The 14,980-nt window shown below is 44.3% G+C and overlaps 1 protein-coding gene across 10 annotated transcripts in view; it reads right to left on the reverse strand.

Moving 5' to 3' along the window:
* Window positions 1–14,980, reverse strand: part of LOC137414235 (ecotropic viral integration site 5 protein homolog) — a 139,894-nt gene that overhangs the window by 58,891 nt on the left and 66,023 nt on the right. For 8 of the 10 annotated variants that reach the window (XM_078774344.1, XM_078774347.1, XM_078774342.1 and 5 more), the window contains 2 exons: window positions 11,057–11,188; window positions 6,047–6,190 (listed from right to left, as the gene is read on the reverse strand). In XM_078774344.1, coding sequence (XP_078630470.1) covers window positions 6,047–6,190; window positions 11,057–11,188 — 276 coding nt within the window. The remainder of the gene's footprint in view (window positions 1–6,046; window positions 6,191–11,056; window positions 11,189–14,980) is intronic. The other 2 variants (XM_078774350.1, XM_078774348.1) reach the window with 1 other exon arrangement.

The following is a 14,980-nucleotide window of genomic DNA, read 5'->3' on the forward strand; positions in this document are numbered from 1 at the left end:
TTGGTAATGGCAAATTTTGATGTTGAGTTGAAAATGGCAAATTTTGATGAGAATTGAAAATGGCAAATTTGATTGGTTAGGAGGGAGAGAAGACGAATTTGGTTTATGGGAGGAACGGGGAAGACAGTAGGGATGTTTGTTGATTTGTAAAGTAGATGTTTATGGGTAGTGTTGTGTTGTGTGGATACAGTAAGGGGTAAGGGAGGGGCCATGTAGGTTACCTGGTGGGGGGGGGGGCGTACGATAGGAACGTACCTGTCTCACCTGGTTCCCATGTGCCCCCAGTGTGCATTACCTTATATTGCGTGCACTTTTGCGCCCTTACCACCTTACTCACTTGTTTCTTCTTTTGTCTCCCACCTCCGAGGATCTGGCTTTGGGGTAGAGAGAGAGGAGAGAGAGGTGCTGGCTGCGCAGTTGTGGGCCTGCACTTTCGCTGTTTGCTGCCGGGATCGATACACCATATGGACCGCAATGTTTGTGGCCACCCACAATGGACCGCAGTTCGTTTGCGGCCAAGCACCACCCGGGGATGGACCTATGGGTCAACGTGGCACCTATGCCATACAGGTGAACCACTTTTAGTTACCACCAAGTGCACCACAAGAAGAGCAAGAGACACCTGCAGGGTTAGGGGTTGTCGAATTTATTTTTATTCCAATGAACAATGGTGACTGCACCGATTGGTGGTGGGGTGGTGCTGTTGATGCTCGGGAAGGGTGCTCTGCACGTTATTAAAGGCCGTCGGCCACAGAGCACTCGTGGGTTGGTGTATCGATGTTGGCAAGCGCGCTCTCTCTCTATGCATAACATCTGCATGTGTCCCTCCAAAAACAGGTCCTGGATCGTAGTGTAAATAGCAGCGTAGTCTTGTAAATAATGCTCCCTACCGGCTGTATGTTTAGTTTGAGGATTCTTTCCGGATTCGGTTATCCTGTGGGTGTGTTTCTGTGAGGAGAAGGGTGCAACGTCGCAGGGGGACATATTTACTCATTTGTGAATATCTGTAAAACTGTCGCACTCAGGGTAGAGTTAATAGTAGAGGGAACTACATTGCGTGCCACACTAAAGTAGGTAAAAATTTATCGGGTCGGGACGCCCCGAGGGTAGAGAAGGGTGCAATGTTGCGAATATGGAATTTGGCCTCCATATCCGCTTGTAAATATTCCCCTATTTTCTCCAATACTCCCCAACTTTCCCCAATCCCCCATTCCCTAGTCCCATTGCATGTAAACAACAATCAGTAGAGCCGACCTTCCCCTTATTCCCCCATTAAATGTCGTGCCCAGGTCCACCGCACCACACGTAGACAACTTTCGGACATCTTCCTAGTTATTCTTAATCTATGTCAGTTAAGGCCTCGTTTCCATTAATTATGACTCTTCGTTGCACCAGAATGTGATTATATGGCATCAGTAGTGAGTTTAGGACCTTTCCCATACCTCCTCCCATCTTCTTCCCCAAACAACAACAATAACAACAACTACAACAACAACTACAACAACAATTACAACTACAACTACGACTACAACAACAGAGGGGCGGGGAGTGTGCGTCCTCACACCGGCTCGGTTACCCGCCATGACCATGCGCTCCACGGCGTTACCCCGAAGGGGCTGGCTGTCAGCTCCTCGTCAGGGGCGGAGCCAGTAACCCCCCCACGCACCCAATGAGAAGCAACGTGCCGATTCCATCTGGGGCGGAGCTAACGAGCCGAGGGCGTGTCACTCCCCGCCGGATATACGCGGCCCCGCGCCGGATGTGACGTCAGATGCGCCTCAGCTTGGAGAGAGAAGCCACCGCCACCCCCAGCGCGACGATACCTCCCCGCATCTTTGGACCGGACCGGACCGTACTGTACCCTGCCCCGAGCCCAGGAGGACCTGGAGCCATCGATACCTGCCTTTCCTAGCCATCAAACCCCCGTGTGAGTCAGCCGTTGTCCCGTTTGTCTGTCGTCTGTCCGGGGTTAATATAAGAGTGTGTCTAAGTGCCTGTCTTTCTGTGATTATACTTCTAGCCCCTGTAATCTGACCTTTCCGTACGAATATAATCTCCTCCGGAGGTCTTGAGAATCGAAACCTTGGTGTCGTATTGTGTTATTGTAATCCAGCCGGGTGTCTTCTTTTTCTTATTGGGCCAGCATCGCGCGACTAGTCAACGTTCGGGCACAATCGGGTAACTTGTGCAGACGTGGTCATACCATAAAACCGCTCGGTAAATAACATCCAAGCCACGTCTGTAACAATACTGTATATTTAAAAAAAAATTGGTGTGGTTTTTGGCGGGCTGGAACGGATTAATAGCATTTCAATGCATTTTAATGGGGAAATTTAATTTGAGAAACGCGCAAATTGAGTTACGAGCTCGGTCACAGAACGAATTAAACTCGTAAGTCAAGGTTTCACTGTACACACACACACACACACACACACACACACACACACACACACACACACACACACACACACACACACACACACACACACACACACACACACACACACACACACACACACACACACACACACACACACACACACACACACACACACACACACACACACACACACACACACACACACACACATATATATTGTTACGTTTATAGGGGGTAGACAATGATTACCTTAGAGCCAGGTAGAGTATATAGATTGGTGTGCTTCGACTGTCGTGAAGAGGAAGAAACCTTGATGTATCACAAGTAGGAAATTTGTGTGGACCATATGTCGTGGAAGAGCTTGTATCTTCGTCCATGAGATTAGCATGGGGTGGGGCTTGTTAATTAAGGTTAATTAATGTTAATTTGGGACGTCCATGAGAGGGGTGGGGTTTGTTAATTAGCGAGGGGTTATGGGTAAATTAATCCCCTGTATGTAATTGCCTCTGTAATAATTTCCTGAGTTCCTTATGATGCCGCACTATGCACCATAGCCAAGCTAAGCAATCGACACCATAATTAATGACACTAATTAAAAACCAACCGGAAACCAGGCATCAAGCACTATCGCGAACAACATCGACTTGGTGAGCACACAGGCACAGGCAGGGCCATGGGCCATGCCCCGAAGAGCAGTGATTATACCGGAATTTGATTGGCACAAGCACTGGCAAGATGGGACTCGCTGATAGGAGCGGACACGGAGACATCGTGGGATGACGTCAGAGCCTCAGGTACAAAGGAATTGGAGTGGCGGACATTTTGTCTTCTCGTTGTGGATCTGGTGAACAGTTGTGTGCCGACCTATTCTCGCTTCTTCTCGTTCTGGATCCTATAGCGAACGGTCGCTTATTTTTTCTTGCGCAAGGGAGATTCATCACTGGCAGTCGTGTTCCGACATCTTCATCGTAATCGTGAGGAGTAACTGCGGACCGAGAACTGCGGTTTCCCAAGCAAGAACGACGAGTCGACGGGCGCTGCCTGCTCGCTGTGCTCTCCACAAAGCCAGGAGTGAGTGGACACGCAGCAAGGCCTAGTTCGCGCCAACGAATGCATTTACCCGCTAAGGCCACGATCTTTGACGATTCCTGACGAGATTCCAGAGCAGTTTAGAGCTAAGTGCCACAAATCACACATTTATTTTCCAGTTATTTTATCCTTTGTCTGTATTCGGGTCTGTATGGGAGCGCTACAATTAGGAATATAGTTTTATCGTGCATTATTTTGTGACCGGCATTTTCTTTAATAAATCCAGTATTTTTTTGTACATTTTAATTCCGTGCCAGTTTGAGTTGATTTATTGCAGGGCCGAGGACGTCGGGTGGACTCGTGAAGGTAAGCGCTTACGGTTTCTCCCCGACTTGCATCCCGCGCATATAACGACGGTCCGCCATTGAATTAAACGCCTCGGAGTTAAAGCTTGTTTGGTCATCTGTGTCACCCTGCGGGGTTCACCAGAGGGTAGTCACACGACAATATATGTGTGTGTGTATGTGTGTGTATATGTATGTATATATATATATATATATATATATATATATATATATATATATATAATTATTATTATTATTATTATTATATATATATACATATATATATATATACATATATACACACACACACACACACACACACACACACACACACACACACACACACACACACACACACACACACACACACACACACACACACACACACACACACACACACACACTGCTTTTCATGGATTCATGTCAGACCCTGCTTTCATGGTTCCGCTATTCATGGGTTCCACGTATTCGCGATTGATAAAATGCGATCTGTTGCTCTATTCGTGGAAAATTGTCCCGCAAATTTGCGGGGTTTTTCCTATTCTCCGTTCGCTGCTGTGTCCTGCGAATTCGCGGTTTTTCGAGGGCGCAAAAAAAATAATTCACGAGCCGTAAGCTTGACACAGTAATAAAAACCAACTTTCACCAGCCATGCAGAAAGCAGCTGGACATACGCAAAACAACGTCATCTACGAGCCACGAGCATGACCTGCTTCTACATTCACTATACTACTGTGTAATTCGCGTTTTCATGGCTTTCACGGGATATCCCGTCATTCACAATGTGAACAGCTTCACGTGATATCCCACCACCGTTCACAGGTAAGCAATGCTTCGTGGGATATCCCGTCATTCACACTGTCAACAGCTTCACGTGATATCCCACAGCCGTTCACAGGTAAACAATGTTTCGCGCGATATCCCAACAGACCATAAACATTGCTTCATGTGATATCCCACAATTCACACTGTGAACAGCTTCACAGGATATTCCACCAGCTGCATAACAGGTCATCCCCGCAAGTTACTGTACAGAATAAAAACACTCCACAGTATCTATTAGTGCAATTAGCTGTCTCCCTTTTCCAAATGAAACAAGAAAAGAGCAATTAGAGATTGCAAACCCTCACCAGGATGCATTTTCAGTGGTTTTTAAGGCTTTTGTGTTAAAACAAATATGGCGGCCGACCCACGTGACCGATGACGTCATCATTATTTTTTTTCTAAACGAATTTAATCTTAGATTATGCTCAAGGAATTTCATCTGGATCGGATGAAGTTTTGTACTTGTTGAATTATGACATCATCATTAACATATTTTATTCCCCATGGAGAGTTCTTTACAGTGGGCCACGTCTCAATTTTTTCTATTCAGCGCTTTCGGAGATATAGAGGTGCAAAGTTTTTTGGTTTTTCCAAGATGGCAGCCAGTTTATGTTTATGCCAGTTTATGCCGACATGGCGCTCAAGAAATTTCATCTTGATTGGATGAAGTTTTGTACTTGTAGAATTATGACGTCATAATGGAGGCACCTATGACATCATCATTAATATATTTTATTCCCGATGGAGAGATCATTACAATGAGCCATGTCTCAATTTTTTCTATTCAGCGCTTTCGGAGATATAGATGCAAAGTTTTTCGGTTTTTCCAAGATGGCGGCTGAACAACGTGACCTATGACATCATAATTATCATTAAAACATTCTACAGGTGGAGTTGCACCTATGGTGAAAATTTCATGTCGATTGGACCAACGGTTGCAGAGAAAATCATATTTATTCTGTGCAGACAAAGACAAACAAACGGACTCAAATGCAATACCCTCCCCTCTGGCGAGGGTAACAATGGCACGGCATGCATTCACGGATTTTCATCGACATTCGTGGATTATCGTCGACATTCTCAGGATTTGCCTCACCGTTTGCAGATTTTGCCTTGCCATTCGCAGTTTGTTCCTCTCTATTCGCAGATTTTCACGACTTGGGAACCAATCCCCCCTTTTTCCATTGAAACAATGCCCCGCCATTCGCGGTTTCACAATTCGCTGCATTTCCAAAGAATGTATCCCCCGTGAATAGCTGAATCCAGCTCTATATATGTATGGCAAATCGACAGACTGGTGACTGAGCCTTCTTACTAATATAAAGCATTTCCCTGGCTCAAATTGTCAAATAGATAAGAGACTAAGATGTAGTATATGAAAACATAATTTGCCAGAACTCAAATGCAACACCGATTGACACATGCAAAAGGTTTCACCCAACATGTGTACATTAAAAGGCTATCCCACCTCAGCCATGAACATGTCGAAGATGCGTGTGGCAAGAGGCAGTGGAAGAGATGCGAGGAAGAGTGTGAGAAACCACGGAGATGCAAATGTGGCTGTGGAAAGGCCTTGTGCAACCAGGTGAGCATGTAGCTCAGGCAGTTGGACCTGGAGAAATATTGATAAAAATGAGTACAAAACACAGAAAAAAACCAATATCAGTCAACCAGAAAGACAGACCTTATTAATAAGGTAAATGTGGGTAATACACTGAAAGACATGAAAAAGGGAACCACTATTAGTGTAGCCTCATCCAACAGAATTGTGTAGAAATAAAGCAAATGGTCATTGAGCTATCTAGCCGAGGTTTGAGTGGACTCCAGCATTGAGTGGACTCGTCCCACGTTTTAAGCACAGACTGGTGACTTTTAAGCATACGGACTTTAAGCACAGAAAGCCGTCTCATGAGGGAGTATATCCAATAGTACCTCTTCACTGGAACGATGACCATGAACCCTTTTGGCAGTCCCACACTTACTGCAAAGCTCCTGACCAAAAGGGGGGTGCCTGGTATATACCCAGCCTGTTTGGGCTTCCATTACTCTGTTAAAGATGATGTTGCATTGTAGCCAGAAACTAAAACATTAAAGTTAAAATGGAACTTCTGGCTTTACTTGCAGTCTTGGAAAGATACAGACCGTCCACTGTGAAAAGTAGTGTTCGCTGCTCCACTGCTATTTGCAGTACAAGTCAACCAACAAAGGCTTTAGAAGCCTTTCTGGGGGCAATGCCAGTCCACCCATGGGAAGTGAATCAATCCATGAATGCATAACTGGTTCACTGGCCATAATCTCTGTTGAGAGATGCATTTTATAATAAAAATGCAAAATGAGGGCACAACGAACATCATAACAAAGCTGAGGACATGTACTTCGGCCCCAAGATCAGAGTACACAGTCAAACAAAGCTTGTCAAACAAATACACATGCATCTTGGCCCTAATGCCAAAGCTCGTAATCACAACAAGAACACACATATCCTAGACCACATGGACAGAATGCAAGGTCATACTATATATGTTGGGGACCACTGGCATGTCATCAGCATGGAGTGTAATCACCGCAAGAGTTAAACTGACAGGCCTTTCACAGACTGAAACTAAAGCCAGAAGTTTCATTTCAATTTCAATATCTTATTGACTGGCTACAATTCAAATCCTTGTAAGCTGAGTAGTGAATGCTTAAACGGGATAGACGCGTGGCAGGCGTCTCCTGCTGGTCAGCACTCTTATAGCAAGTGTGAAAAAAAATCATGCTAAAAAAGGAAGTTTCCACCATGCTGGGGGAGGTTATGGCACAGGAGATTTATAGCCAGGAAGCAGGAGAAGAAAAAAGGAAAAGGAACCTCAACCCAGTAAGTCAAGTGGTGCAAAATGAGGGCATATTACTGAGGACTGTTGAAGTGTGTCAGACATGTAGCCCAGGAGCTGCAGCAGTGGAGATGAATGCAGCACTGAGGGCAACCACAATTAGGCCATGGGGCATAGGGCTAAAATGTGCTCAATTTGACAATTTCGTGCAACAACGCAGGGGATTACTTAAAATTGCTATAGATGGGTTGGGGATGTGCTCCTGAACAAGAAACACCATGTCCCCAGACACCAGGGGTGCTCATTAATTTTTAACGCGCACTTGATGAAAATGCAAGTAAATATATATTCATCAACTATACGTTACTGCATTTTCTTTTATTTCTGGATAGTTTGAGGAGTAAAATGAAAAAAATTGATTGTGATATTGTTTCTAGACCTCCTTTTCACTAAAATACACCAATAAACATGATATTTTTGTATCTAGATAGTCATAGCGATAAGTTGAAAATGAATCCAATCTGAAAATATGGTCCGCCGCAGCTGAAACATGTTGTGCCGCAAATAAATCATTTTTATTTTACTTTTTTTAAATTAACTTCTTACTTCTACCTTCTATGATCAGTTCATCTTCTTTGATTTGAAGAATGGCAATGAGTGGCAGTTGAGTGAGTCGTCTCACTTGAGTGTAGTCTCACAGTTGAATGAGTGTATCGTCTACCAAGTCCTCGGCCAAATCTTCTGCTGATAGACACTCACTAAACTCATGTTTCTACTTTTGGCTTTGATGAAGACTAACTGTGGAAAGCTTTTCTGTAGTCGCGTCTTCAGATGCCATGTTCGATATGGTGCATCGATGCCGCTGACATCTTTAATGGCGCGGATAAATATCTTATTGAGTTTACTCAATGTAAGAATTTCTTTGCCTATAATTAGACGCTTTCTGATGGTGTTTTGGCTGAATTTGTCAAAAGCATCAATATAGCCATTTTGAACTGGGGTCAATGGCTTGCCAGGTTTACTCAAAAATCTTGTGTAGTTCTTGTAGCAGCCATGATGGTACTGAAGCTCCCTGGCAACCAAGTCCTCCCCTTCTATTTGATGCAGCATTTGTACATCCTCTTTTGCTTTTGCAGCCTTTAGAAGTTGACCTCCACTGATGAGTTCACATTTTACTAGCCTTACCATTGACCTCTTTCCTGAGATGTGACTGCGCTTGTATTGGTTGCTATGGCAGAAAATGCACTCTTCAGGAAACATATGTCGCCTGCTCCAATCTCTTTGGCTGCTGTTTGCATCTGAGGAACGCAACATTCTCTTTCTGCTGGGCTCTCCACTGCTTTCACTAACTACAACTGGACCATCGTCAAGTTCGTTCATGTCTGTCCCGGCATCTGCATTAAACAGAAGGAAGAAACAAATTTTGAGTGATTAGAATTTAACTTTTTTTCAACAAATATGAAACATGTATTTATTTTCTTCCTACCTACCAACCATTGAATTATTGTCTAAACATAAATATACACAATTGTTTTCATTTTTTTTCTTCCAGTTACTTGTATACCCAATTTTTTCTGACAATATATTTAAAAATATATATAATACAACAATTATATTTTTGTTTGGCCTTTAGGATATCATGGGATGGAACGTGCAATTTGATGCAACAATAAAAACTTGTGCTATCTCACGTTGGTATTTGCCCCAAATAAAGCCGGCAGCATCATCCATGCATTGACAAAATAGCGGTCACACTCAAAGTAACTGTGCAAGTAAACATTTGCACCTTAAAAGTATACATGCACACTGTGCACAAAAAATTGTCGATAGCTCCGCCGTCTTCCAGGATTTTTTGAGAAACTGTTTAGAACAAAGTCCACATGTTATTTTTTTTAATTGTCGATAGCTCCGACGTCTTCAAGGATTTCTCGGGAACTGTTAAAAACAAAGTGGGGTTTTTTTTCCGCCACCAAGACGGCAAAGTGTTTTTTCATATCTAATGTATTTCATTGATATTCAGTTGTTGTTTTTCTACTCAGATCAGTGAGTAAATTTTCTTTTTTGCCTCAATAGTAGGTGACGTTTTTTTTCTTCAAAAAACTTCCATGTCCCCCCCCCCCCCCCCCCCCAAGAATCTATTGGTGCATCCCTTGTTATACATTTGTACACGCTTTGCTAGTAAAAATATTAATGACCATGACCACCGTGCAAAAAAACAACAACAAAACAAAAATACAAAATAAAAATAAACTCAACATGTGTTTATTGTTTATAATTATAGAGTTTAAAATTTTGCAAACATCTGTCTTTTTTAGTAACAAATATCAAATCATGGTTTTTTTAACAACTTCTCCGACAAGGTAAACATACTTTTTATTACCATCATTTACAGGACAGTAAGAAGTACCTACCGTACAATTTAGTAAAAATGTGTAGTCTACATGTACAAAATTATTTCTTAATTCTTTGTGGATCCTAAAAACTGTAATGAGGTGTGACATGAGCCTGATGACATAAACCACAATATCCCCACATATCATGATACTATTACTAAAGTAAAAGAGCATGCTTGCAATAGTACGATTTGTATTATAAATTGTAGTCTTGAAATAGATAAACAAAATCATAAAATGTACATTTCATCATGCATGACTTGCTGAGTCTGCTGTACATTTGTCAATTGAATTTGAAGATACTACTCTTCTAAGGCCAACTCCAAATCTTCCGGAACTTGTTACTAACTTGCTTGAATCAAGCATGATGATTTATTTGATCATGATATATGGCAATGTAATGTGAATTCTATCATCACGATCAGATTCTATCATCATGATCATGTCTATGTTTGCAGAACAATTGAAACTTTTGGCTAAACTTAAAGCTTACGAAAAAAATTACTACATAATCATATTAACTTACCATGAGATGTAGATGTTTCGGTCTTTTTCTCCTTCAGCCTGTTCACTTTACTGATGTCACAAAAGCGACGTGAACAATCATAATGGTAGCCAATGTTGGGATTTTCTGGTTTGGCTTCAATGCAGGATTGTGTATCGGCAAAATCAAGCCCCAGCTTTACCGCACAGTCGGCCAGTAAATCGCGTTCTTTACAGTCATAGAGCAACCATTTACTCGCAAATTCAACAAAGCGGGCCCAGTTTTTATCATTGAATTGAATGAAATTGCTTTTAGTTTTATGGACAACATGCATCACGCAAAATTTGGACGAAAATTGAACAGGTTTTCCTGTCACTGCCGAAGCAATGGGCGTCGCCATCTTGGTTTGTCAGCTACCGAACGGAGCTTAGTATGAGCTGCGTGATTGGCCAATTACGGCACCTGACGTATCTGGAGCGCTCATTCGCTGAATTTATCACGTGAACAACCTTGTCCGCGAATTTTAAACCTGATTTTTTTAATCGAAATTCTTTCTTTATTTGTATTTTAATGTGCAGGTATATTTATTGGGGACATTATTATATCGAATGGAACGAATATTTTGCTGATTTTCATGAATAAATCAAGTAATCCCCATTCCTGTTGCACGAAAAAGTGGATTTTAATGGTATGCCCCATGGCCTAAATGGGAAAGGTTGTGGTAGACAGCAACAACAGATTGATATTTTAATTTAGGTTTCAAAAAATCAATTAATTCTGTTTTTTACCTGTAACAGCCGATCCAACTGGAAAAGAGCAAGGCCCAGTGCAGGCATTCCAGGAAGGTAAAGATTGCGCAGGGAATATGGATTATCCCTCATTAGGCGTATAAGTACAGCAAAGGCATCCTCTTCTGGCATCTTGAGGGAGGGGGGCGGGCAGGGAAGAAAAATAAAATGGGCTAGTCTGTTAGTATTCTCATCTGAATTCCAGGCTCGTGATGTAAGGAACCCAGGTTAAAATCCCATCTCTCCCCCCTCCCCCCCAAAAAAACAAACCAAACACTGTTGTATTCACCATTCATTACTTTTTTCATGTTTTCTCTCTTATTTCAGACGAGCAAAGGTACCCAGCGTTGCTGGGCAAAGCAGAGTCACTTAGCTGATGAGAATATTAAAAGAGGGGTGAGAGAGTTGGAGGGGGGAGGGGGGAGGAGGAGTAGAGAAAGCAGGGAGGGGTGAGAAGGAAGAGGGGGAAGGAGGTGTGGGAGGGGGGAGTTGGAGGGGTGAGTGGGAGGACGGAGGCAATGTGAGAGGAGGGAGGGGAAGAGAAGAGCGGGAGGGGTAAGCAGGGAGCAGTGGGAGTGATAAGTGGGGAGCAGGAAGAGGGGTGAGCGGGGAGCAGGAGGGGGGATTTGCGGGGAGCAGGAGGAGGGATGAGAGGAGAGCTGGAGGACGGGGAGAGGGGAGCAGTAGGAAGAGGAGAGGGGAGCAGCATGAAGAGGAGGGGCAGAACAGGAGGAGGGAGCAGGGGTGTTCCATTGACCATAAGCTTGAAGAGCAATTGCCAAGTGGCTTAAGCACTCAAGGTAGCACTCCAACGAAACAGTTTATAAGGAACCGCTGGCTTGGCAAGTGATAGCAAGCTGATTGGTCATGGAATATACCCCAGGATGATGGGGAGGGGGAGTTAACTTTCCGATGTTAACTTTCCCAAGATGAAGGACCCCTGGCATGTGCTCCTCAGGCACCATTGCTAATCCCACGTGTGTCAAAACCATGGGGCCGCACCACAGGTCTCTCTCAAAATACCACCCGCCACCAGCAAATTCACCCATTGTTTTGCTGAATATGGAGAAGGAGGGATCTTCTTTGTCTTCTCTTTAAGATTTACGGCGTTTTCAGAGCCACGGGGCTCCATATAACGAAGGGGGCCTTTATGTAATCCACCTTGACAAAAGTCTCGCGAGATCACGGCGAGGTCACGTCTTTTCGAAGCTGTTCCATGCGCTCACGCTTTCGAAGCTAAGTGATCTTTCTCAATTGTGTTTTTGTCGAGACTGCATCTATCTTTCGGTGTATGTACCTACAGCGTATCTTTTGGAAAATTTTCGGTGCTAATTTTTCGTACATGCATACACAATCGTCGGTTAATGCGTATCGAGTATTCTGCGGCCTAGTACTCGTAGGCTTAGGCTACCGTACCGTTTCCGACCTTATGGTTTTGTTTTTCTCTCAGCGGTTCGTCGAACGCGCTGCAATTATTTTCGTTCTCTGTTTCGTCCCAGTCGTTCACCCCATACCCCCTTGTTTAATATCTCTACTCAAAAAAAAAAAAAACCCCAAATTTTTTTCCTTCCCTGGTCTTATTCGTTTATTTGTTGTTCTTATTTGTTTGTTCGTTCTTCGTTCGCGATCACGCGATCACGTGGTTAGAAATGTATAATCTCTCCCCTGAACAACTATTTTCTCTCATATATTATAACACCCTTTTCTTCTTTTCCTACAAAAGGATGCTTTCGTCTTGCTCACCAAATCTATTCATTCCAAAAAATATATATAATACCATCTCTTACAGTTCCTCCTTTCTACATTCCCTAAACTATCCAGAACTCCACCCCTCCTCCAGTGTCCTCAAACGTATTTTTGACTCGAAGGTCTCAAACTCATTTTGCAAAAAATGTTCGTTTCCCATGAATCGTACACTTTTCAAAATGCAATCTCACCCCTCCCCTCCAAATCCTCCCCATCACCCATCCCTTTCAAATCTCCCCCCTTGCCCTTCCCTCCCCTCCCTCCTAAACTCCCCCCACACCCCTCCCCTCCGAGACTCTCCCTCGCTCCTCCCCTCCGAGACTCCCCTCTCACACCTCCTCCTCAAAGCATCCTCCCTGCTTCTTCCCCCTTCCAACTTTCACCTTCATCTCCCCCAACCTTCTGCCTCACTCTTCCCCCTCCTCAAATAACACCTCACTGTGCCTCACCCAATCTCCATCAAACCTTTTGTCCACCCCATTCTTCCCTTTCTCCAAGCTATTCTGAAATCTCTGAAATCTCTGACACACCTTCAACAGCTCTCCCTACCTCTTCCTCCTCTTCCACATCTTACCCTACCCTTCCCCCCCCGGTTCTGGACCCGATGCTCCCCCTTCCTCTTCATTAACGGTATGGACCTCAAACATCGGGGGCCTTCGCTCAAACTTGACTGACCTCTCCATACAGGTTGCTTCTGACAAACCAGATGTGATCTGCTTAACAGAAACTTTCCTCCTTCATGATGTCTCTGATGCCTTGGTATCTCTCCCAGGTTACTCCCTCCTCCGGTATGATAGACCTGAGCCTCGTCCTGGAGGTGGGGATGCTATCTTTATAAAAAACTCTCTTCCTCACTCGCCCTCCACTGCCCTCTCTCCACCTCACCCCCAGGAATACCTTTGGCTATGGCTTCCCTTTCGCTCCCACCTTTTGTTCATATGTGTGTTGTACCGTCCACCAAACAGCGATGACTTCATCTACATCTCGCTGTCTGATAATATGGACCAACTTCTATCTACCCATCCCAACTCTCTCTTCCTCATATGTGGTGATTTCAATTGTCACCATGCCAGTTGGCTGGGTGTGGGTACCTCTCTCACCAGCCATGGCTCTTCAGCAAAGGACTTCTGCGACTCACTGGGACCGACACAATCTGTCAATTTCCCGACCCGGCTCTCAGTCAACGGAGCATCTTCTCTTCTGGATTTGGTTATGACAAACTTCCCTGAAAATGTCTGCTGCTCTTCTTCTGCTCCAATCGGCTCATCTGATCATGTGCTTGTCAAAGTGGACATCTCTCTGACCATTCTCAGAGAGCCTCCTCAGCGTCGGCGAGTCTGGCATTTCACTCAGGCCAACTGGCACGGTCTTCAAGCAGCCATCAATCATCTGGACTGGTCTCCCATCTCTACCGCCTCTGACATCAACTCATCCTGGGAATTCTTTCAAAGTAAATTGCTCTCTCTCATGCACAGATTTATCCCATCTCGTCTTCAGTTGTCATACCCTTCCTCCCGTCCATGGTACACGGAATCTTGTGGTGAGGCTGTTGCCCTGAAACAACTTGCTTTCGTCTCCTGGAAAGCAAATCCAACGGAAGGAAATCTCATTTCCTTTCACAAAGCCCGAAACAAGTGTGTGTCCACCCTCAGGAGAGCCAGGAAACAATATCTCACCGTTCTCAAGACGGAACTCTCTTATCTGTCTCCCTCTTCCAAATCCTGGTGGCGTCTGGTCAAATCTGTTTCTGGTGTTTGTTCCCCTTCCATCCCCTCCCTCACCTCAAACGGCTTAACGGCTGACTCCGCACGTGAAAAAGCTGAATGCCTCAACTCTGTGTTTGCCTCTAAATCTTGTGTCCCAAACCCATCCCTCTCTGTACCCACCGTACCCAGTCGTACCCAGCTGCTCCTGGACTCTGTGTCCTTTCCTCCTGACAAGGTGGAAAAGTTTCTGTCAACCCTCGACTCTGATTCTGCAACTGGTCCTGACGGCATCAGCCCACGGGTCCTAAAATCATGTTCTTCCGCTCTTTCACTCCCTCTTTCTGTTCTCTTCACCCTCTCTTTTGCTCAAGGTCATCTGCCATCTGCTTGGAAATCAGCCAACATCACCGCTTTGCACAAAAAAGGTGCAAAAACAGATCCCAGCAACTACAGACCAATCAGCCTTCTCCCA

This window comes from Myxine glutinosa, chromosome 3 (genome assembly GCF_964187855.1).
Source record: "Myxine glutinosa chromosome 3, kmMyxGlut1.1, whole genome shotgun sequence".
Classification (NCBI taxonomy): domain Eukaryota; kingdom Metazoa; phylum Chordata; class Myxini; order Myxiniformes; family Myxinidae; genus Myxine; species Myxine glutinosa.